Genomic DNA, 25175 nt, shown 5'->3' on the forward strand with positions numbered 1-25175 from the left:
CTCCCCCTTTCTCTCTCTCTCTCCCCCTTGCACTCTCTGTCCTCTCTCTCTTTCTCCCCTTTCTCTCTCTATTTCTCTCTCTCTCTTTCTCTCCCTTTGCGCTCTTTTGCTTCTCTCTCACTACCCACTTTTTTTCTCTAGCCCTTTCTCTCGCTCTCTCTTTTTCTCTCTTTCTCTCCGCACATTTTCTCCCTCGCTCTCTCTCTTTCTCCCCCTTTCTTCATCCCTTTCCCTCCGCCTTGTGCACTCGCTCTCTCTCTCTCCCCCTTTCCCTCTCTTGCTCTCTGTCTCCCCCTTCTCTCTGTCTCCCCCTTCTCTCTGTCTCCCCCTTCTCTCCGTCTGCCCCTTCTCTCTCTCTCTCTGTCTCCCCCTTCTCTCTCTCTCTCTCTCTCTCTCTGTCTCCCCCTCCTCTCTCTCTCTCTCTGTCTCCCCCTTCTCTCTCTCTCTCTCTCTCTGTCTCCCCCTTCTCTCTCTCTCTCTGTCTCCCCTTCTCTCTCTCTCTCTCTGTCTCCCCCTTCTCTCTCTCTCTCTCTGTCTCCCCCTTCTCTCTCTCTCTCTCTGTCTCCCCCTTCTCTCCCTCTCTCTCTGTCTCCCCCTTCTCTCTCTCTCTCTGTCTCCCCCTTCTCTCTCTCTCTGTCTCCCCCTTCTCTCTCTCTCTCTCTGTCTCCCCCTTCTCTCTCTCTCTCTCTGTCTCCCCCTTCTCTCTCTCTCTCTCTCTGTCTCCCCCTTCTCTCTCTCTCTCTCTGTCTCCCCCTTCTCTCTCTCTCTCTGTCTCCCCCTTCTCTCTCTCTCTCTGTCTCCCCCTTCTCTCTCTCTCTCTCTGTCTCCCCCTTCTCTCTCTCTCTCTCTGTCTCCCCCTTCTCTCTCTCTCTCTCTGTCTCCCCCTTCTCTCTCTCTCTCTGTCTCCCCCTTCTCTCTCTCTCTCTCTCTGTCTCCCCCTTCTCTCTCTCTCTCTGTCTCCCCCTTCTCTCTCTCTCTCTCTCTGTCTCCCCCTTCTCTCTCTCTCTCTGTCTCCCCCTTCTCTCTCTCTCTCTGTCTCCCCCTTCTCTCTCTCTCTCTGTCTCCCCTTCTCTCTCTCTCTGTCTCCCCCTTCTCTCTCTCTGTCTCCCCCTTCTCTCTCTCTCTCTCTGTCTCCCCCTTCTCTCTCTCTCTCTCTGTCTCCCCCTTCTCTTTCCCTCTCTGTCTCCCCCTTCTCTCTCTCTCTCTCTCCCTCCCCCTTTCTCTCTCTCTCTCTCCCTCCCCCTTTCTCTCTCTCTCTCTCCCTCCCTCTTCTCTCTCTCTCTCTCTGTCTCCCCCTTCTCTCTCTCTCTCTCCCTCCCCCTTCTCTCTCTCTCTCTCTGTCTCCCCCTTCTCTCTCTCTCTCTCTGTCTCCCCCTTCTCTCTCTCTCTCTCTGTCTCCCCCTTCTCTCTCTCTCTCTCTCTGTCTCCCCCTTCTCTCTCTCTCTCTCTGTCTCCCCCTTCTCTCTCTCTCTCTCTCTGTCTCCCCCTTCTCTCTCTCTCTCTCTCTGTCTCCCCCTTCTCTCTCTCTCTCTCCCTCCCCCTTTCGCTCTCTCTCTCTCCCTCCCCCTTTCGCTCTCTCTCTCTCTCCCTCCCCCTTTCGCTCTTTCTCTCTCCCTCCCCCTTTCGCTCTTTCTCTCTCCCTCCCCCTTTCGCTCTCTCTCTCTCCCTCCCCCTTTCGCTCTCTCTCTCTCCCTCCCCCTTTCGCTCTCTCTCTCTCCCTCCCCCTTTCGCTCTCTCTCTCTCCCTCCCCCTTTCGCTCTCTCTCTCTCCCTCCCCCTTTCTCTCTCTCTCTCTGTCTCCCCCTTCTCTCTCTCTCTCTCTGTCTCCCCCTTCTCTCTCTCTCTCTCTGTCTCCCCCTTCTCTCTCTCTCTCTCTCTGTCTCCCCCTTCTCTCTCTCTCTCTCTCTGTCTCCCCCTTCTCTCTCTCTCTCTCTGTCTCCCCCTTCTCTCTCTCTCTCTCTGTCTCCCCCTTCTCTCTCTCTCTCTCTCTGTCTCCCCCTTCTCTCTCTCTCTCTCTCTGTCTCCCCCTTCTCTCTCTCTCTCTCCCTCCCCCTTTCGCTCTCTCTCTATCCCTCCCCCTTTCGCTCTCTCTCTCTCTCCCTCCCCCTTTCGCTCTTTCTCTCTCCCTCCCCCTTTCGCTCTCTCTCTCTCCCTCCCCCTTTCGCTCTCTCTCTCTCTCCCTCCCCCTTTCGCTCTCTCTCTCTCCCTCCCCCTTTCGCTCTCTCTCTCTCTCCCTCCCCCTTTCGCTCTCTCTCTCTCCCTCCCCCTTTCGCTCTCTCTCTCTCCCTCCCCCTTTCGCTCTCTCTCTCTCCCCCTCCCCCTTTCGCTCTCTCTCTCTCCCCCTCCCCCTTTCGCTCTCTCGCGCTCTCCCTCCCCCCCGCGCTCTCTCGCGCTCTCCCTCCCCCCCGCGCTCTCTCGCGCTCTCCCTCCCCCCCGCGCTCTCTCGCCCTCTCCCTCCCCCCCGCGCTCTCTCGCCCTCTCCCTCCCCCCCCGCGCTCTCTCGCCCTCTCCCTCCCCCCCGCGCTCTCTCGCCCTCTCCCTCCCCCCCGCGCTCTCTCGCCCTCTCCCTCCCCCCCGCGCTCTCTCGCCCTCTCCCTCCCCCCCGCGCTCTCTCGCCCTCTCCCTCCCCCCCGCGCTCTCTCGCCCTCTCCCTCCCCCCCGCGCTCTCTCGCCCTCTCCCTCCCCCCCGCGCTCTCTCGCCCTCTCCCTCCCCCCCGCGCTCTCTCGCCCTCTCCCTCCCCCCCGCGCTCTCTCGCCCTCTCCCTCCCCCCCGCGCTCTCTCGCCCTCTCCCTCCCCCCCGCGCTCTCTCGCCCTCTCCCTCCCCCCCGCGCTCTCTCGCCCTCTCCCTCCCCCCCCGCGCTCTCTCGCCCTCTCCCTCCCCCCCCGCGTCTCTCGCGCTCTCCCTCCCCCCCGCGCACTCTCGCCTCTCCCTCCCCCCCGCGCTCTCTCGCCCTCTCCCCCCCGCGCTCTCTCGCGCTCTCCCTCCCCCCCGCGCTCTCTCGCGCTCTCCCTCCCCCCCGCGCTCTCTCGCGCTCTCCCTCCCCCCCGCGCTCTCTCGCGCTCTCCCTCCCCCCCGCGCTCTCTCGCGCTCTCCCTCCCCCCCGCGCTCTCTCGCGCTCTCCCTCCCCCCCGCGCTCTCTCGCGCTCTCCCTCCCCCCCGCGCTCTCTCGCGCTCTCCCTCCCCCCCGCGCTCTCTCGCGCTCTCCCTCCCCCCCGCGCTCTCTCGCGCTCTCCCTCCCCCCCGCGCTCTCTCGCGCTCTCCCTCCCCCCCGCGCTCTCTCGCGCTCTCCCTCCCCCCCCGCGCTCTCTCGCGCTCTCCCTCCCCCCCGCGCTCTCTCGCGCTCTCCCTCCCCCCCGCGCTCTCTCGCGCTCTCCCTCCCCCCCGCGCTCTCTCGCGCTCTCCCTCCCCCCCGCGCTCTCTCGCGCTCTCCCTCCCCCCCGCGCTCTCTCTCCCCCCGCGCTCTCCCTCCCCCCCCGCGCTCTCTCTCCCCCCCCGCGCTCTCTCGCGCTCTCTCTCCCCCCCGCGCTCTCTCGCGCTCTCTCTCCCCCCGCGCTCTCTCGCGCTCTCTCTCCCCCCCCGCGCTCTCTCGCGCTCTCCCTCCCCCCCCGCGCTCTCTCGCGCTCTCCCTCCCCCCCGCGCTCTCTCGCGCTCTCCCTCCCCCCCGCGCTCTCTCGCGCTCTCCCTCCCCCCGCGCTCTCTCGCGCTCTCCCTCCCCCCCGCGCTCTCTCGCGCTCTCCCTCCCCCCCGCGCTCTCTCGCGCGCTCCCTCCCCCCGCGCTCTCTCGCGCGCTCCCTCCCCCCGTTCTCTCTCGCGCGCTCCCTCCCCCCCGCGCTCTCTCGCGCGCTCCCTCCCCCCGCGCTCTCTCGCGCGCTCCCTCCCCCCCGCGCTCTCTCGCGCGCTCCCTCCCCCCGCGCTCTCTCGCGCTCTCCCTCCCCCCGGCGCTCTCTCGCGCTCTCCCTCCCCCCGGCGCTCTCTCGCGCTCTCCCTCCCCCCGCGCTCTCTCGCGCTCTCCCTCCCCCCCGCGCTCTCTCGCGCTCTCCCTCCCCCCCGCGCTCTCTCGCGCTCTCCCTCCCCCCCGCGCTCTCTCGCGCTCTCCCTCCCCCCCGCGCTCTCTCGCGCTCTCCCTCCCCCCGCGCTCTCTCGCGCTCTCCCTCCCCCCGCGCTCTCTCGCGCTCTCTCTCCCCCCGCGCTCTCTCGCGCTCTCTCGCGCTCTCTCTCCCCCCCGCGCTCTCTCGCGCTCTCTCTCCCCCCCGCGCTCTCTCTCTTCCCCCCCTGTGCTCTCTAGTGCCATCTTTCTCTCTTTCTCGTGCCCTCTCTCTCCCCATGCATTCTCTCATGTTCTCTCTCTCCCCCCCGCGCTCTCTCACGCGCTCTCTCTTTCTCCCCCTTTCTCCCTCTCGCTCTCTCCCTCCTTGCTCTCGCTCGCTCTCTCTCTGCCCCCCCCCCCGCCCCCTTCCTTGCCAAAAAGAGCTGGCTGCAGCTTCTTACAGCCTGCAGAGCCTCCTATTGACCTTCGGGCTTCGAGTGCTCACACACCCACCATCTTTAACTGGGCAGTGAGAGTGCCCTCCAGCCAGGTCAGCAAAAAGCCATGTCTGGCTGCTGCTCCTGACACCGTGCAAGGTCATGATCCGACCCAGAATGGAAAGTCCTACCCAAGGTCAGCGTTGAACAGATGATCCTCAACTTTATGTCAGTGTGTTTTTATAAAAATAGTGTTTCCTCAAGTTTATATTTTGTAACCTTTTATCTAGAATGGAGTCGTTTGCTGTCTGCAGGTGGGTCATAATTTCATAAACAATGAGATCACTTTCAATTAACTCTTTGGACTGGCCACAGATTGAAGTTTCCCAAACTGTCTGTCCATGGTAGAGAGGTGTTTGTGTACACAACATCTCTTATGTAGTTTACTAACATCTGATAGGAAAATCCACCAGTCCCTTTGTCTCCCACTTTCCCATTCCTCTTCCCCATCCTCCTCTCATTTCCACTCAGTCCCCTGCTCTCCTTATTCAGAATCAGAATCTCACAGTGCAGAAGAGGCCCTTCGGCCCATCGAGTCTGCATTGACACGTGAGAAACACTTGACCTACCTACCTAATCCCATTTACCAGCACTTGGCCCATAGCCTTGAATGCTATGATGTGCCAAGTGCTCATCCACGTACCTTTTAAAGGATCTGAGGCAACCCGCCTCCACCACTCTCCCAGGCAGTGCTTTCCAGACCGTCACCACCCTCTGGGTAAAAATGTTTTTCCTCACATCCCCCCTAAACCTCCTGCCCCTCACCTTGAACTTGCGTCTCCTCGTGACCCTTCAACTAAGGGGAACAGCTGCTCCCTATCCACCCTGTCCATGCCCCTCACAATATTGTACACCTCGATCAGGTCGCCCCTCAGTCTTCAGATTGGTGGGAACAGACTTCTGCTGCTGACTTCCTCAGCCACTTCCATCCACACATGCTTGGTTGGAGAGGTTGTCCTCTTCCTTCTGTGCCCCCTCACTGCAGCCCCACGGATTCCACAGCAGGACCCCCAGGTAAGAGTGAGAAACCGGGGGAGGGGGGCTGGGATAGCCTTCTCAGGCCTCCTCTCCATTCCCGTAGTTTGCAACCTCGAAAGGTGAATTCCTGGTGAGCCCTTGTAACCCATGGCTTGGTTCCTTTTTAATTAGGAAGCCTTCCTTTGACAGATTGGACATGTCATCCCGCCCACCCTCCCTGACTGTCCGAGCCCAAAGCCGGAATGGGAAAGAGCAGGGATTAAAGTGAGAGGGCTGCACCCGGAGCTTTTAGCCAGCTATTTGCCTAATGCCTCCCTTATGTGACTCAATGTCAGGTGTTGTTTGATAATGCTTCTGTGAAGCACTTTGGGATGTTTTCGATGTTCAACTCACATGAATGTCTGTTGTCGCTGTTGTTTGCACCCAAACACCTTCATAACAAAAACACAGTTTTGATTTTCATGTGGGCAAGGCTCAGTTCTTGCAGGGGGTGGAATTTGACTGTAAAGTACCTGACATTAATGCTGGCTCATGTTTGTTTACAGGAGCTGAGCAGAAGAATGAGCCGTTCCTCCTAGTTGCCCTGCAAGAAAACTACCTGCTTCATGGCTCTTACATTCAGCAGTGTGTTTATCACTGTGCAGAAAATCTATTACCCGTCACTGTGTGCGATTGGAATCCCAGGTAAACCTCACTGGTTCATGAAGTGAAAATGAATGAAGACTGACCAACAGAGGCAATGGTAAAGGTAACATGGAAGAAACAGGAGCAATGGGACAAAGAGACGGTGGGGAGATTGGGCAGTGAGATATGCCCGGTGGCCTTTTGCACAGTTAGATTAACAACGTGTTTTTATAAAAATGTTTATAATCTTTGTTACATATAAAACACAGAGGAAATATTCCACCCCATTTCATCATTTACATTAGTCCGCAGCATGAAAGAACACCTGTTGCTTCTTGGCCTGAATCCTGATACATCCAAGACCATTCTGCATGGTTGCATTTGTATGTTGACATTGAAGGGGCTGTGGTGTGGATTCACCAAAATGATACCAAGAGGCTCATTATGAGGACAGGTTGCATAGACTAGGCTCGATTTCCCTTGAGTTTAGAAGGTTAAGGGGTAATCGGAACATTAGACTTAGGAGCAGGTGGAGGCCATTCAGCCCTTCGAGCCTGCTCCACCATTCAGTAAGATCATGGCTGATCAGATTGTGGTCTCAATTCTGCTTTTCCGTCTGCCCCTTATAACCTTGACTCCCTTGTCTGTCAAAAATGTGTCCAACTCCGCCTTGAGTAAATTCAATGACCCAGTCTCCACTGCTCTCTGGGGAAGAGAATTCCAAAAACCAATGATTCTCTGGGAGAAAAAAAATTCTCATCTCACTCTTGAAAGGGAGACTCTCATTCTTAAACTGTGCCACAGAATCACACACAGTGCAGAAGATGCCCTTCGGCCAGTTCTGGCCTCCCCCACACAAGAGGAAACATCCTCCAGGTATCCACCATGTCAAGTCCCCTCAGGATCTTATTTCAATAAGATCACCTCTCGATCTTCTAAACGAATTGAATCAAGGGTCTTAAATTGATAAAGTTGAATCCCAGATCAAGAGGGCATAACCGTAAAGCCAGAGTTTGGCCTCTTAGGAGTGAAATGAGGAAGCACTTTTTCACACACCGGGTATTGGGAATCTGGAAGTCTAAAGACTGTAGCTGCTGGGTCATCCGAAATTTTCAAGATGGTTTTATTTCAGGTAAGGGTGTAAGAAGATATGGATCAGAGGCTAGAAAATGGGGTTGAGGAACAAATCAGCTATGATCTAATGAATGGTAGAACAGGCTGGAGGGGCTGAATGGCCTATTCCAGCTCCTGTGTTAATGCTGTATTTCCCCTTTTGTTTAACATCTGCCTAACATCCTCCAAGTCATTGATGTACAAATTGCCCACAGACATGTCTCCTGATGCTAGACTTTTCCTTCCACACTGACGTTAGAACTATTGTTTGCTTCCTCTAATTCAGCCGAATTTCAATGCGCTTTAGCAACCCACCCGGTCGTAAATCAAACTGCTGGGCTAAAATGGATCTCTACGTAAGCCTAGCATTTCTTGCTCTATCCTGCCGGCTGACTCTGAGACGGGACCTATAGTCAGTTTGGCAGCCTCCCTCCGCCAACCTCAGAATCCACCTGTAGTTTTCAGGACACTGTAAAGAGAAAATTCACAAGGCATTTAAAAAATGTGGTGCTTTTTTTTTTCATTTTCTTCTAATGCTTTTTGTTTACTAATTATAAAATTATTGGGCAGGGAAGAATCCTGCAATTGGATAATGAAGAATCTGTTTGTTTTCCAAATGCCCTGGGAAGGTGGAGCACCATGAGGATGTCAGTTGACTGGAATTTTTAAAATCCCTCATGAAACCTCATCCCGCCGGTGGATGAGGTTCGATGCTTTTTCTGAAGCCCGCCAGGGCTCCCGGCCTGTCCCGCCAATCTTAAGGGTGGACGGCAGGTCCATTTAATTATTTCAATTAGTTTTTAAAAGGCCTCAGTAGGCCATTGACAGGTCGGTGGGTGCACAGCTGACTCGGCTGCGGCCCCCGCCCCCGACCTGAAAACTGGAAATGATGCAGGGTAACGTTGGGAGTTCCGCCTGACATCATCCTGCGTCATTTTACGTGACGGCGAGTGGGCCCCACAATTGCACCCCCCCCCCCCCCCCCCCCCCCCCCCACCGACTCAACGACCTGAAGATCCTGGCCTATATACCTCCTCTCCTCCTGACTGAAGACTTCCCTTTTCTCACATCCCCCACCACCCCCACTGCTGGCTCCCATCCCAGAATGTGCTCCCAGACTCAGGAAATAATTGAAATTTCCCTTGTTTCCAGTTAAACATTGGGAAGATAAGCCACTGTTCCCGAGCTACTGACTCCTCCCTCTTCCTGGCAACAGTCTGAAATTAAACCAGTCAGTTTACAACCTTGGTGCTACATTAGACAATGAGCTTCTGACCTCCTATCTGAGCCATCACTAAGTTTGCCTATTTGTACTTCCATAACATCCCCTGACTTCACCCCTGTGTCAGCTCATTAAAGAGGGGATATAAGAAAGCTCTGGCTGGTAAAAGTAGGAAAATCCCAAGCTATTCTATAAGTATATCAATGTGAAGAGGATAACCAGGGAAAGAGTAGGGCCCATAAGGGACCAAGGGGACTATCTATGGGTGGAGCCAGAGGACATCGCTAGAGTGTTGAATGAAGACATCACATCCATCTTCACCCAGTAGAATGAGGATGAAGGTATCGAACTCGGGGAGAGGGACTGTGAGGTTCTTGAGCAAATTGATATAGGGAGTGACAAGGTATTGGAGGTGTTGGCAGGCTTAAAAGTGGACAAATCTCCAGATCCAGATGATTTGTGTCCCAGACTACTGAGGGAGGCAAGGGAGGAGATCACAGGGGCTCTGATCCAAATTTTTAATTCCTCTCTGGCCACGGGGGAGGTGCCAGAGGACTGGAGAACAGCTAATGTGGTTCCACTATTTAAGAAGGGTTGTAGAGATAAGCCAGGGAACTACAGGCCAGTGAATCTCACGTCAGTGGTAGGGAAACTATTGGAGGAATTTCTGAAGGAGAGAATTTATCTCGACCTGGACAGGCAAGGTTTGATCAGGGATAGTCAGCATGGCTTTGTCAGAGGGAGGTCATGCCTAATAAATTTGAGTGAATTTTTTGAGGAAGTGACCAGGTGTGTAGATGAGGGTAGTGTAGTTGATGTAGTTTATATGGATTTCAGCAAAGCCTTTGACAAGGTCCCTCATGGGAGACTTATAAAGAAGGCAAATGCACATGGGATGCAGGGTAATTTGATAAGGTGGATACAAAATTGGCTTAGTTGTAGGGGACAGAGGATGATGACAGAAGGCTGCTTTAGTGACTGGAAGCTAGTGTCCAGTGGAGTACCACAGGGATCTGTGCTCAGTCCCCTATTATTGTCATTTATATAAACGACATAGATGACTATGTGAGGGGTAGGATTAGTAAGTTTGAGGGTTACACAAAAATTGGCTGGGTGGTTAACAGTGAGGTTGAATGTCTTGGGCTACAGGGAGATATAGACGGGATGGTCAAATGGGCAGATAAGTGGCAGATGGAATTTAATCCTGAAAAGCGTGAGGTGATACACTTTGGAAGGAGTCATTTGACAAGAAAGTATTCAATGAACGGCATGACACTAGGAAGTTCTGAGGAACAAAGGGACTTTGGCGTGTGTGTCCATAGATCTCTAAAGGCAGAGGGGTATGTTAGTGGGCTGGTGAAAAAGGCATATGGGACACTTGCCTTTATCAATTGAGGCATAGATTACAAAAGTAGGGAGACCATGTTGGAGTTGTATAGAACCTTGGTGAGGCCACAGCTGGAGTACTGTGTGCAGTTCTGGTCACCACATTATAGGAAGGATGTGATTGCACTGGAGGGGGTGCAGAGGAGATTCACCAGGATGTTGCCTGGGATGAAACATTTAAGTTATGAAGAGAGGTTGGATAGACTTGGGTTGTTTTTGTTGGAGCAGAGAAGACTGAGGAGCAACCTGATCGAGGTGTACAAGATTATGAGGGGCATGGACAGGGTGGATAGGGAGCAGCTGTTCCCCTTAGTTGAAGGGTCAGTCATGAGGGGGCATAAGTTCAAGGTGAGGGGCAGGAGGTTTAGGAGGGATTTGAGGAAAAATCTTTATACCCAGAGGGTGGTGACGGTCTGGAATGCACTGCCTGGGAGGGTGGTGGAGGCAGATTGCCTCACATCCTTTAAAAAGTACCTGGATAATCACTTGGCACGTCATAACATTCAAGGCTACGGGCCAAGTGCTGGTAAATGGGGTTAGGTAGGTGGGTCAGGTGTTTCTCACGTGTCGGTGCAGACTCGATGGGCTCTTCTGCTCTGAGAGATTCTGTGATTCTGTGATCTGCTGCTGAAACCCTCATTCATCTTTTGCTACCTCGAGACTTGCTTATTCCAACGCATTCCTGGCTGGTGTCCACATTCTATCCTCCATAACACTGAGGTTTTCCAAAACTCTAGTGCCCATGTCTTAACTCACACGAAGTCCCATTCCCCTATCACCTCTGTGCTCGCTGACCAACAGTGACTCCTGGCCAAGCAACGGCTTGACTTTAAAATTCTCATCCACGTTTTCAATCACCTTGCCTCTCCCAATCTCCTCCAGTCCCCCAACCCTCCGAGGTACCTCCGCTCCTTTAATTCTGACCTGTTGTGCATCCCCAATTATAATTGCTCCACCGTTGGTGGCTGTGCCTTTAGTTGCCTTGGTCCCAAGCTCTGGAATTCCCTTCCTATGCTCTCCATGTCTTTACCTTGCTTTTCTCCTTTAAGACAGTCCTTAAAACCTACCTCTTTGATTAAGCATTTGGTCACCTGATCTACTATCTCTTATATGTAACTTGGTATAATACTCTGGGCGGAATTTTCCGTGCCCGCTGGTGGCGGGCGGGATCAGTGACGTGAGCAGACAACATGGCGCGATCGGTTTCACGACGGTGGGAAGGCAGATTGCGGTTGTGTGCTCAGCCCGCCAGTGGCGGGCTGCATTTCCCGTCATCGGCCATCAGGAACCTCAATGTAAAACAGCGTCATATCTTCATCAGGCCATCCTGCCAGGGTCTTGCACCCCCGCTGGATCGTCCCTCCACATCGACGGGAAAGCACACCGACGTGTTTCACAACAGCTACAGAGGTGACGTGCACTTTGGGTGAATTGGAGGTGAGTGCACAGCAACGTTCTGCAGAACTCACCAGGGTCACCTGTTGCTTTGCAGGCTTCAGGGGCACTGGGGGTGTCGGGATTAAGTGCCACTGGGGGTGTCAGGGGCAGGTGGAAAACAGGGGACAAGTGCAGCCCTCCTTCTGAAGCGACTGGTGGCAGGGGTGGTGAGCGCTATGATGGGACTTCAGGGAGGGTGCCTCCAGATTCCTCTTCGGAGATTTCTTCGAGGCTTAATTGGAGGCCCTGGGTCATGGACTCTGCCAGCTGTTTAGCAGATGTGCTTGTGAAACAAGGGGAGATATTTAGTGCATGGCAGTGGCCTGTGAAAAAGGACACCTCACTCACAGCATGGTTGTCTGATGGATGTTGCACTGCTGGATCCTCACTTGGTGGAGCAGCGCCAACCTCCCCATCAGCATAGGACCGGTCCCAGTCATCACCAGCCAGCTGGGTCCATGAGGACCTTGATTTCAGGCATTTCTCCACTGGTCTGCGACCTCTCTCGTTGTCCCTATCCAGCTTATCCTGCATGGAAAGAGATGGAGAAAGTGAAAGCAGGATGCCTGCAGGCCAGATGGTAAGTATGCCTGGCATGTGTGGGTATTGAGTGGTCCCATGAACAGGATGAGGACAATGACGACGAGTGTGAGAGAGTGAATGGTGATGTCCCTTGGACCGGCAGTGAGTATGGGTCCTGTGATTGCGATGGGTTTGTGAGTGTGTGAGTTGAGTGATGAGATGAGTGACTTACCCTGGCGGGGTAGTAGGAGATCATTCAATCCTCTTGCAGCATTGGGTGGCTGTCCTCTTTTGCAGGGCGTTGGCGCTGACCACTGCTGCCACCACCTCCCAAGCTAGGTTAGTGCTGTTGCTGCCCATCCTGCAGCCAGAACGAGGGTAGAGGACATCCCAGCGGACATCCAAAAGTTGCTTGAGAGACACGTTGCTGAACCTGAGGGCTGCAGTCTTCAGTTTCAGGGCCATGTCTTCCGTGCAGCAGTGGTGAGCTGGAAGCACTGAGATGTGTGCTTGCAGCTGGACTTTAAACAAGGCACCTGGCGTGATGCAGCGACGAGGTGATGGTGGGCGGGCGAATGAGAGCCTGGCCGCCATGGAAACTGCGTGTTTCCTGAGAGTGCATAAATAAAGAGGCGGGTTCGGGACAATACGATGTGAAAACCCGTCATCGTGGCCGGCAGGTAAAACGTTATTCTACCTGCCCGCTACCGCACTTAGTCCAAATCTGGGAAAATTCCACCCTCCACTTTATGATGCTCCTGCGAAGTGCCTGAGGATGTTGCATTGCATTAAAGGTGCTATGTAAGTTGTTGTTGTTCACCATCTCTACATTCTTCAAATCACATCAGTAAATTCTCAGGCATGATCTCCCTCCCAAACATCTAGAAAATTCTAAATTTCCTCAGCAGATCAGGTAGCATCTGTGGAGAGAGAAAAGCAAAGTTAGAACCATAGAAAAGTTACAGCACAGGAGGAGGCCATTTGGCCCATCTTGTCCATGCCAGCCCAAGGACACCCAGGTGCCCTTTCTAATCCCACCTTCCTGCACCTGGCCCATAGCCCTGCAGCTTACAGCACTTAACGTGCAGATCCAGGTACTTTTTGAAAGAGTTTAAAGTTTCTGCCTCTACCACCAACTTGGGCAGCGAATTCCAGACACCCACTACCTTCTGCGTAAAAAAAAAAAGTTCTTCCTCATGTCCCCCCTACACCTTCTGCCACTTATCTGGAATCTATGTCCCCTGGACATCTGCATTTGATGACATTTTGTCAGGACTGGAACGAGAGATGTAATAGATTTTAAGCAACGACAGAGCCAAGGCTACCGCTTCATCCCCTTATGCCCCCACCTCCATCAATTTCGAACTCGGCAAGTCTCCTTCCATTGCCCCCGCACCCACTTCTTTGGTCATGGGTCATTCCCCCTGCGCAGTGAGCCTTGTCTTTCTCCTTCAGAATTCTTAATCAACCTGGACCCCTCCCTCTGGCCTCTTACCTTCCTCTTGATCTTTTCAGTGAGTGTGATATTGGCCATCTTAATTTTTGTGCTCTCCTCACTCACACACTAACCGAGCATTCTTGTCCTCTCAGAACTAACCTAACATTGGCCGGGCTTTTCTGGCCCTGTCACGGGCAGCACCCCAGCCAGAAGCCCATCGATTGCGTTGGGACCGGAAGATCGCGGCAGTGGGTGGGCATGGAAAATCCCGCTGATTGTCATCAAACCTATCAAAAAGGTAATGCTGTTGTTGTCAGCTGTACCGACTCTACCTAAGCAGAGGCTGAACACCAACTCTCTGACACTTCCCCCCCACCCCGCCTCCCCAACCTCGCCCTGGACCATGACCCTGCCACCAAACAACAAGCCATTGTTTCCGAGACTGTCATTGACCTCATCTCCCCTGGAGATCTTCTCTCCATAGCCTCCAGCTTCTTAATCTCCTTATTCCAAACAGCCCACTCTACCTCTTTCCCAAAATTCACAAATTGGACTGACCTGGTCGATCTATCACTTCAGCCTGTCCCTGCCCTACTGAACCGATATCCTCCTAATTTGACCCTAAGTTTTTCTCTCCTTGTCCAGTCTCCTCCCACCCACTTTCATGTTTTCCCCCAACCCCTTCCACCAAGTTCCAGTTTTCTGGCCCTAACCATCCTCTTTTCACTCTTGACATTCAATCCTCTGCACCTCCATCCCCCACCAGGATGATTTGAGGGCTCTCTGCTGCTTCTTTGAACAGAGTCCCAACCAGTCTCCATCCACTAGCACCCTCTTCCTCTGAACTGTTTTTTCACATTGATCAACATCTCCTTTAGTCTGATCACTTCCTCCAAATAAAAGGTGTTTCCTTGGGAGCCCACAGGAATCCTAGCTATAGCTTCCTTTTTGTGGGATATGTGGTACATTTTTTGTTCAAGTCCTAGTCAGCCCCCCTCCATAACTCTTTTGGCTGTACTTTAATCACAGGATCAGTGCTGTTTCCGGCTCTCATCATGAATTAGAAAGTTCCATCAACTTTGCTTCGAGTTTCAACCTCTCCATCACCTTCACATAGCCCATTTCTGACACTTCCCTTCCTTGACCCTTCCATCTCATTTCTGGGATAGGTTTTTGACAAATATCCACTTTAAACCCACCAATTCTCACAGCTACCTTGACTACAGCTCCTCCCATCCCACTTCTTGTAAGGACTCTATTCCATTCTCTATATTCCCTGACTCTGTCACATCTGTTCTAGTGATGCAACCTTCTATACTGGTGCTTCTGATATCTCTTCCTTTTTCCACCAAGGATCCCCTCCACTGTGGCTAATTGGGCGCTCAACCGTGTCTCTTCCATTTCACACACTTCTGCTCTCACCCCTTCCCTTGCCTTTGCTTCCAGAACTGTGACTTGATTCCCTGCTTGAGCACAAAAATCAAAGCTGCCACTCCAGCGCAGTACTGAGGGAGTGCTGCACTGTTGGAGGTGCTATCTTGAAGTGGCTTATAATCCTAGCCCCTTTTGGAACTATTCTAGCTCAGGTGCACTCCTCGGGTGATCTCTGTCACTTAAGTTTGAGAAAGACAGGTCTCGCGGACACTTAAAAATGGGTCTGAAGAGTTGATCTAACTCCCCCGAAGGAAAGGAGAATATTTTGGTCCTCCAAATAATCTTTTCAGCTGGTTTTAGCTGGATTATGACAACCCGATATCTCTCCTCATTAACATAGCTCTACGCAGAGGTGGGTTCTTTAGTTTGGATACAGAAGACTATGAGACAATGGCAGGATTTTCTGGTCCCGCCAGTGGTGGGCATTGTCGTGGGGCCAGGCTGGAAAATTTGGACAGCAGCCAAAAGGTTGCTCTTTAAATTTTCCCATCCCACTTGCAATGGTGCTCACCGCTGGCAGGACTGGAAAATCCCAGCCAATATCTTTTCTAAGTTATATAAAAGTTTATTAAGGAACCGAACATGCAATTCACATTTGATGGTAAATTAATCACAACATTGATAGCTCTAGGAAAAGAAAGTATAGTCTAATTTCTATTAGAGAATCCAGGTTTTAAGTAATGTTAGTGAGAATATTTAAGATATCCATCAATATTTAAAGTATTATGTACCTTAAATTCCTGAGTAGGAAGCTACAGAGCCCATCAAGATACCTCTATCCCAATTAAGGGGAGAACTATTGTCATTACACCACAATACCTTTACTGTGAGAAACCATGCAGTGAATCCAATGGATCTAAAAATCCTACTGTGAGATTCCAATATTTATACTATAGAAGAGATGAACCAGCAGGAAGCACACACGCTGGACAAGATCCTTTGAGCATAAGGATGCTGAGAGATGCAGATGGTGATGACTTCATTGCTACATAATTGTCTCAAGATTAGATCTAATTTTCCCTGATTTATTTGACAGCTGATTTTGAAGCCATCCTTAATATTTAAAGTTACCTATTGTTAGATTGTGGTATCTTACTATTTATCGATGCCTGGCTGAGCTGATGTATCCTTATCAATGCCTTACTGAGCTGATGTATCCTTATCAATGCCTTACTGAGATGATGTGTCCTTATCAATGCCTTACTGAGATGATGTATCCTTATCAATGCCTTACTGAGCTGATGTATCCTTATCAATGCCTTACTGAGCTGATGTATCCTTATCAATGCCTTACTGAGATGATGTATCCATGATTTGCAGAGTGCGGTTCCTGTTTGTCAGGAACTGCCTTTTGTTAGAAGATTTTTCATACCCTTTGCTACAGGATGTTCATGTCCTTGAGCACACAACTATGCCCAGAAACAATTATGAACTTTTAAACCCTTGTCTAGGAGATGAACTCTGCTTTTAATATTTAATCCCTACTTCATAGAATCACTCTTTTTAATCCTATAACTCCTTATTACAGCTAGATTCCTTCGCAATCCTTCAGATGAGACATTAAATTAAGGTCTCATTTGCCATCAGGTGGATGTAAAAGACCCCATGGCATCATTTCGAAGAAGTGCAGAGCACTTATCCCCTATGTCCTGGCTAATATTTATCCCCCAATCAAAATCACAAAAAACAAACTATCTGGGTACTGTCTGTTTGTGGGAGTTTGCTGAGTGCAAATTAGCTGCCACATTTCCTACATTACAATAGTGACTATGCTCCGAAAAGTACTTCTGGCTGTAAAGTGCTTTGAGATGTCAGATGACTGTGAAAAGTACTATCAAAATGCAAGGTTTCCTTTTTCCTTCCTTGTCCTCACCATCCACCCCCATATACAGTGGCTCATCTACCATCTCCAGTGTAATGTGACCACCAAACATATCTTCCCTTTCCCTTCCATCTCAGCATTCAAAGTGACCATTCCCTCGATGATACCCGAGTCCACTCTTCAATCAATTCCAATGTCCACTTACTTGGCACCTGTCCATCCAAGTGCATGAAATGCAGCATCTGCCCTTTTACCTCCTCCCTTCTCACGGCCCCAAACACTCCTTCCAGGTGAAACAGTGACTTACTTGCACTTCTTTCAATTTAGTCTAATACATTCGCTGCTCATCATACATTCTCCTCTACATTGAGGAATTCAAACACACAACACCTGTAGAATGCCTCCATTCAGTCCACAAGCATTAGTTGAGCTTCTGATTACAAATTACTTGAATTCTCCACCTTGCTCTCGCTCTGACCTTTCTGTCCTTGCCTGTTCCATTGAAGATTAACGTTACCCTCATGGAATAACATCTCATCTTTCTACTGGGCACTTTACAGCCTTCTGGACTCAACATTGAGATCAACAATTTCAGATACCCATCCCCCCTCCCCTCTCTTTTTTGTGAATTGTTTATCTGTTCTGTTTTTGGACAGTGGTTTTTGATGGTGATTCTACCTTTCCCATTTACACCTCCTCAAGACTCACCCTTTAGAGTCATAGGGTCACAGGGGGAGGCCATTATGCTCATCAAGTCCATACCAGCTCTTCATAGAGAAATCCAGTCGGATGCATTTCCCCACTCTAACTATGTAGCCCTGCAAGTTTATTTCCCTTGTGTCCATCCAATTTCCTTATGAAACCATTGATCCTTCATTGGTAGCAAGTTCTAAGTGATCACCACTTAAAAATGGTTTTCATCACATCCTCCTTGAAGTTCCTGCCCAAAACCTTAAATCTGAGCACCCCCCACCCCTGCACAACATAATCCTTGTACTATCAGCTAATGGGAACAGCTTTTCTTTGCCTACCTTATCTAAACCTGTCATAATCTTGTATGCTTCCATCAAATCTACCCTCAGTCTCTTTGCTCCAATGAAAACAAACCCAGCTTCTCCAATTTGACCTTGCAGTTAAAATCCCTCATTTCTGGAACTATCCTGCTAAATCTCCTCTGCACCCTTTCAAGGAACCTCAAGGGGGAGGCAGTGGCAACTGGAGGTCACAAGTGAGGTCACTGGACTAGTAATCCAGAAGCCCAGGCTAATGACATGAGGACATGGGTTCAAATCCCAGCATGGCAGCTGGTGGAATTTAAACTCAGTTAATAAATCTAGAATATAAAGCTAGTGAATTGCATGTTCACCATGACTTGATCATCAATTGGCATAAAATCCCATCTGGTTCACTAATGCCACTTACAGAAGAAAATCTGCCATCTTTAACTGGTCTGGCCTACATGTGACTCCAGACCCACAGCAATGAGGGTGACTCTTAAAAGCCCTCTGAAATGGCCTAGCAAGCCAGTCAGTTCAAGGGCAGTTAGGCATGGACAACAAATGCTGGCCTTTCCAACAACATCAACATTCTATGAAAGAATTCTTTTAAAAATCCTTCCTTAAGTGTCGTGATCAGAACTGGACATAATACTCCAACTGTGGCCTAATCAGAGCTTTATAAAGGTATCTACTTCTTCCCTTTCCCCATTACCAACTCCATTTGCCTTGCACCATCATATTTTTAAAAAAATCTTTTAATCATTTCTGCCTCCGTCCCTAGGACCACCCTTACCCCTTGCTCTTCCCACGGCCTCTTTCCGTACCTTTGCATTTGCTTTAAAGCTGTTACATTTCTACTTCAGACAAAAGATCATCCACTCCGAAACGTTGACTCTGTTTCCCGCTCCACGGATGCTACCTGACCTGCTGAATGCTTCCAGTATTTTCTGTTTTCTTATTAAAGAAACAGAAGATTGGTCTACGAGGAGCTGTAAATGGGAACAGCAGAAGCGTTGCTCTCCTAAAGAATAGGGGCAATGTTTATGATCTGAAGATCCTGAAATGTTGAGTTAAGTATGTTGTAAAGTGCTTAATCTTAAAAATGTTTAAAAAGATGGTGCTGTCCCTTCTGTTGATAGCCTTTCCAACACCTCCTTCCTCTCCATTGTAAGTTCTTCTAGTGTACCAGTTACCTCCTCTCTCACCTTGGCCTGGGTAACAAGTTCTTCCTTTGTAAAGACAGATACAAAGTACTTGTTCAATACCTCCACTATTTCTCCAGCCTCCACATGCAAGACCCCTTTTTTATCCCTAATCGGCCCTACTCTTTCCTTTACCACCCTTTTATTATTTACATGCTTATAGAAGACGTTGGGATTCCCTTTTATGTTCGCTGCCAGCCTCTTTTCATGCTCTCTTCTTGCTTTTCTTATTAGTTTCTTCACTTCCCCTCTGGTCCTTTTATATTCAGCCTGATTCTCCATTGTATTTTCTACCTGATATCTGTCGTATGCACACTTCTTCCTTTTCACCTTCACCTCTATCTCTCTCGTCATCCAGGGCACTCTGGATTTATTTGTCCTACCTTTCCCCATTCAAGGGAATATATCTTGACATCGCCTGCAATACTGTTTCTTTGAAGGTGGCCCATTGTTCGGCCACTGACTTTTCTGCCAACGTTTGATTCCAACTCACTCGACTCAGATGCATTTCTCATCCCATCGAACTTGGCTTTCCCCCAATTAGTTATCCCTGCTCTGGATTGTTCTCTGTCCTTCTCCATGATTAACTTAAACCTTATGGTACAATGGTCACTGCCCCCTAGAGGGTCTCCCACTGATATTTGATCCACTTGGGCCAACTCATTCCCCACAAACAGGTCCAAAAGTGCATGTCCACTTGGCATTCCACAATCCAGCTATACTTAAACTGAAACCATGCACGTGTATAAATAAAGTGTCACACTGAGGGTCAAATTTTGTCAAGGTGGCAGGGTGGCAGGGGCCCTGACCATAAGTCAGAAAGCAGGGTCCAACCCCGCCTCACCCATGTGGGGATGCCCAACCGCTTTTTATGCCCATGAAGCAACAAATTAGTTGTCATCAGGGCTTCCACACCTTTAAAAGACATCTCCAAGAGCTTCTGTCCAATGGAGCATTGGCCACTGCTGGGCCTGCACCCAGCTGAGAGCACACAACAATGGACACCACCCTCTTAAGGAGGTGAATTGGATCTAAGGTTGCTGGGGCCGGTCAGGCAGGTTCTGGGATTGGGGGGAGGGATGTGGTTGTTGCCGTGGGAGTGTCCATTGTTGCCAGGGGAACCCTCTGTAGGCCAGAGCATCCCCCAATAGGAGGGCTCCACTCCTGTGCCCACCGGTTGCTGCCAAGGATCACCAGGTGGTTTCCCTACATGGCAGAGGACCCACCAGCACCAGTAAGATGCAAGCAGCAGTGAGTGGAGGCCCTTAATTGGCCACTCAAGTGGCACAATTGGCCTCCGGGCTGGAGAGGCCTCCACCTTCCTCATTGCTAGTAAAATGCCATGGCAGCAAGAAGGAGAAGAGCATTCTATACCCTGCCTTCCCTCTTATTTTTTTGCAAAAATATACTTTATTCATAAAATATCTGAAAGCACATTACAAAACATTTCAAAATGGCCATCACAAAAAGCACAATCATATTCAAGGTTTCCACATCGACCATGCTGCACCCTGAGGTGCTTCAATACAATCAAAGGATCATTACAGACATTTAAAAATGGCCAAACAGACAGTCAGTGCAATGGTTGTCGCTACAACCACACCAACCCCCTCCACCTCTCTGTCTCTCTATCTCTCCGCCCCCCACACACACACCTTAAACCAGCTTATATTTCAGCTCTTTCCTGGACTCGAACTCAAGTTCTGTCGAAGGGTCATGAGGACTCGAAACGTCAACTCTTTTCTTCTCCGCCGATGCTGCCAGACCTGCTGAGTTTTTCCAGGTAATTCTGTTTTTGCAATGGTATTTAAGTTGTCTACATAGATCATGTTGCAATTCAGATTGCAACATGGATGCAGTGATATTCACTGCATGCATTCAATGTGAGTCATACAGTCCAAGGAGTCTATACAATTCCCAGCCCCTCGGTGCACTGTGGCTGAAAGGTCTTAGACAGCAACCTTTCCCCATTGCACCTTCCCTCACCATTTCACTGGTCCTATTGCTTCCCAGCCTGTCCCAGAAGAGCTGGTAAAATGCAGCCCTGAGAGTGCAGTGGGGACATAACCTTTTAGCGTGCAATGTTGGATTATTTCTTCTGTAGTGGATCGACTAAAAGTGAAAAAAAGACCAGACATCTAGAATGAGGTACTATACTGTCGATAAGTATATGAGGAAGTGCGGTTTAAAAGCTCATTCAAGCAAACATTTAAGCCATTCATTCATTGGTCAGTGATACTGACATATTGATGCATGGAAGTAACTACCCACAAGTTCAAATATTTTATTTGGCCTTTTGTACTTTGGCTTGGAACAATCTCAATAAAACTTATTTTAGAACAAATACTAGCCACCAAAGAAGATGAATTAAACACTTAGCTAGTGTTATGGCAGGTGGATGGTAAATGTCAAGCTGCTCAAATCTCAGAGGGAAACTTGAAGCAGCTGCCACAAATAATTGCAATTTGTATGTATTTCAAGAAGCGTGCTTTGAATTCAGTAGTAATAAGACCACCGAGTCTTATAGGTTTCTTACAAAACTAAATTAAGCCTTTATTAATTTAAAAAATGATTTTAATCACATACATGGGTCTACAAATTACTACTATGATAACTCCCAGTTACACCTCCATTAAGGCAACAGTAAAACACACAGATTTAAACAGCAAATGCCCTAAACAGTCGAATTCAAAGTAAGTTTTTCTCAGCTTCAGTTCCGTGTAGACAGCAGCCTGAGACTTAGATTCTGGAGGCTTTTCACACTTGTGTTAGATCTTAGAATGCCTTCTCTTACGCACAGCCTCCTCTCCTTTATACATATTTTCAATTGCAAATTCCCATTGTTTCACTATGTCTTTGGACTTTACCTTTCTAATAATAAAAATCTATCATAGTACCAATTTTACCAATAATCTTTGGGAAAAATAAACACACTGTTTCTTAACTTCTCCTGGCTAGGTGAAATATTTCACCCCCTCTTTTGAATTCAAGCTACTCTGGTTTATTTAAAAATGCAAATGTTCCCTTTACACCTCACATTCTAAAACTTCCCCCCTGTTTACCTATTCAGCATTTCAAACCTAGTCTCCCATCTGATATGTCAAAGCTCCCAGACCAGTTGTCTGTAATTCAATTAAAACCCACACATGTACATCCCCATTGACACAGACCCCACTATTATTCTACTTTACAATAAATTCCAATAACATTATGAAAATTATTATAAAAGCAAAGAACTGCGGATGCTGGAAATCCAGAACAAAAACAGAAACAGAAATACCTGGAAAAACTCAGCAGGTCTGGCAGCATCGGCCGAGAAGAGACAGTTGATATTTTGAGTCCTCATGACCCTTCCACAGAACTAAGTAAAAATAGGAAAGGGGTGAACTATAAGCTGGTTTAAGGGGTGGGGGGCAGTTGTTGGGACAAGAAGCCAGTAATAGGTGGAGATAACCAAAAGATGTCACAGACAAATGGACAAAGAGGTGTTAAAGGTGGTGATATTATCTAAAAGAATGTGCTAATTAAGGGTAGAAAGCAAGACAAACAAGGTACAGATAGCTCTAGTGGGGGTGGGGTGAAGGAATACTAAAAAGGCTAAAAGGTAAAGATAAAACAATGGATGGAAATACATTTAAAAATAATGGAAATATGTGGGAAAAGAAAAATCTATATAAATTATTGGAAAAAACAAAAAGGAGGGGGAAGAAACGGAAAGGGGGTGGGGATGGAGGAGAGAGTTCATGATCTAAAATTGTTGAACTCAATATTCATTCCAGAAGGCTGTAAAGTGCCTAGTCAGAAGATGAGCTGTTGTTCCTCCAGTTTGCGTGAGCTTCACTGAAACAATGCAGCAGGCCAAGGACAGACATGTGGGCATGAGAGCAGGATGGAGTGTTGAAATGGCAAGTGACAGAGAAGTCTGGGTAATGCTTGCGGACAGGCCGAAGGTGTTCTGCAAAGCAGTCACCCAGTCTGCGTTTGGTCTCTCTAATGTAGAGGAAACCGCATTGGGAGCAGCGAATGCAGTAGACTAAGTTGAGGGAAATGCAAGTGAAATGCAGCTTCACTTGAAAGGAGTGTTTGGGCCCTTGGACGGTGAGGAGAGAGGAAGTGAGGGAAATTATTATATCTTCCTGACAGCTAGTAAGAAAGAACAAGATACTTGAAGCCACAAGTCTGTTTCACTTTGTATCAGTGATTAATGTGGAGTGTGTTAATAGGCAGTACTCGTAAAGCTCCTGTGTATGTGTCCATTAACACAACCACAGAATTCTTTGATGCGGCCTACTTAATCTTGGTCCCAACATAGATTCCACAAAGTTCATCATTCTAGGATAAAAATAGGAATTCATTCAGTAAACTTTATTATGGCATTTTACTTAATGCAAAAGACACCATCTATTTTTTGAAGTTAGGTGTGAGTGACAAGTGTAAGTAACACAATGGTATGGTTAGTTAACAACTCCATAATCATCATATCAGGTAACCACCAAGAAGGAAGCAGACAAACTAGATAGACCTTGTATTTTGCTTTTCCATCCAGCAGGCCTTATGTTCCAGTGCAACAGTGAGATTGCAATAGTTAAAATGTGGATGATCAACAAAACAATAACAAGTTGTTCCTCCTTTATAAGTCTCCCTCACTTGCCATGCACATGGTTCATGTGGAATGTATTAAGACGCAGTACTCACAAAGCTCATGTGTGTGTGTGTGTGCGTGTGTGTCTGTCTGTGTTTGTGTTTATCTGTGTGCATGTGTGTCTTGTCTTTGTGTGTGTCTATTTTGTTGTTGAACATTCTTTTAAAAAAAAATTTCAAATTATTGCCAGTGTGGGAAACTTCCCACCACTTTGGTGTTATCCTTGGGATAGACACCACAATTGTTATATTATCCTTGGGAAAGATTCCACCACTTTCACATTATGCATGGGAACAATTCCACCATCTTTACATTATTCTTGCTGTGCTTCTTTCCAACTCCCTAGATGCCATTCTATGTGTTGAACTGACACAAATGGAGCACAGTAGAGGAGAAAATTAAGAACTGGTTTTCTCTACTGGACATGTTCCAGCTAACTTTAACCAGCTTTGTGTGTGTGTGTATGTGTGTGTGTGCACGTGTGCACAGGCACAGAATTGAGTGCCACACACTTGCTGACAAGCATGGGAGCCACCTGAACAAGCAAGTGGGGCTTTGCCTACTGATGCTTTGAATGACCTCGGTGAGTTAAAATTCTCCGCTGTTTTATTTTCAATAAAATAAATATTTTCAGACCTGTCTAGAGGGCACTTCTCATAGAATAATGACTGTTGGTTTGAATATTCTTGAAACAGATTAGAATTCTGAATTGGGGCCAATTTAATGGGTGCAAGTACATTCGCTTAAGCCTAAATTTCTGGATTTTGGATCCTAATTTGGATTTCGAGACACTAATCAAATTAGGAACACATGTTGGGGTGAGTATAAATAGATATAACTCAAAGCTGTGTACAACGCAATGGATCTTGAATTGCTGGAGCCAGGGAAATGTCACTCAGCAAGAAGTCACGCGAAGCCCTTCCAATAAAGAACTCAAGAGAAACTTCTTTACCCAGAAAGTGGTTGGTTTGTGAGATGCACCGTCACGTGAAATAATTGAGACTCTGTAGCATAAATGCCTTATAGGGAAGCTAAATAAGTATATGAGGGAGAAAGGAAGAGAGGTAACGCTGATCAGGATGGCGGGTGGAGGTTTGAGTGGAGCTTAAACACCAGCATTGATCTGTAAAGCTGAATGGTCTGTTACTATGGTGTAATTCTATTTAGGGAGAGTGGAATTTCAAGTCAGGCAGTATTCTGAAGTTTCACTAAATTACAGTATGGTCAGGAGAAAATGTTGCAACAGCTGCCCTCAGGTTGAATACTCTGCATGTGGAAGGATTATTGTCAAAACACAGATAAGTAGGTGATTGAGGACAGAATACTGGAACCTAGTCCTTAAACTTTTACGAGCTATTATTTAGACACATTGCATACCGTGCACCTACAACAAAAACCCCTCTTTCAGCCTTCCCCCGCCCCGCCCCATTCCTCCCCTCTCTCTCCATATTAGATTTCATGTATCACCAGATTTTCAAATCAAAATTCAAACTGTGCGGCAAATCACTTTGAGAAACAACTCTCCTCTAGGACCTTCAACAACCTCTTCATGCATGCACTTCTTTTACTGAAACAACCCAACTGTTGGTGGCTTGAATTGATGCATTTAAGTCTTGGAGGTTTCCCTTCTCTCCAGCATTTATTTTAAGCCAGCAAGATCAATTTGTAATCTTTCTTCAATCGCACTTTTCATGGAGCATACATTATCCCACAACGAATGATTAGCTACATACCATTCAATGGATATATTATATTCAATGTCCCATTGTACAGAAGATATTTGCCAAATAGGATCCCATATCCATTGCCTCCACAAGAGCCAGTGTTTCGGC

At 48.8% G+C, this 25175-nt stretch overlaps 1 protein-coding gene across 5 annotated transcripts in view; it reads left to right on the forward strand.

The window, feature by feature from the left end:
- The window catches only part of LOC121277814 (probable G-protein coupled receptor 139), a 70525-nt gene that overhangs the window by 36994 nt on the left and 8356 nt on the right, over positions 1-25175 (forward strand). For 2 of the 5 annotated variants that reach the window (XM_041187473.1, XM_041187474.1), the window contains exon 2: positions 6049-6187. In XM_041187473.1, the coding sequence (XP_041043407.1) occupies positions 6109-6187 (79 nt within the window). In that variant the 5' untranslated portion in view covers positions 6049-6108. Of the gene's footprint in view, positions 1-6048; positions 6252-18545; positions 18574-25175 lie in introns of those variants that run through there. The other 3 variants (XM_041187475.1, XM_041187476.1, XM_041187477.1) reach the window with 3 other exon arrangements.

This window comes from Carcharodon carcharias, chromosome 5 (genome assembly GCF_017639515.1).
Source record: "Carcharodon carcharias isolate sCarCar2 chromosome 5, sCarCar2.pri, whole genome shotgun sequence".
Lineage (NCBI taxonomy): Eukaryota > Metazoa > Chordata > Chondrichthyes > Lamniformes > Lamnidae > Carcharodon > Carcharodon carcharias.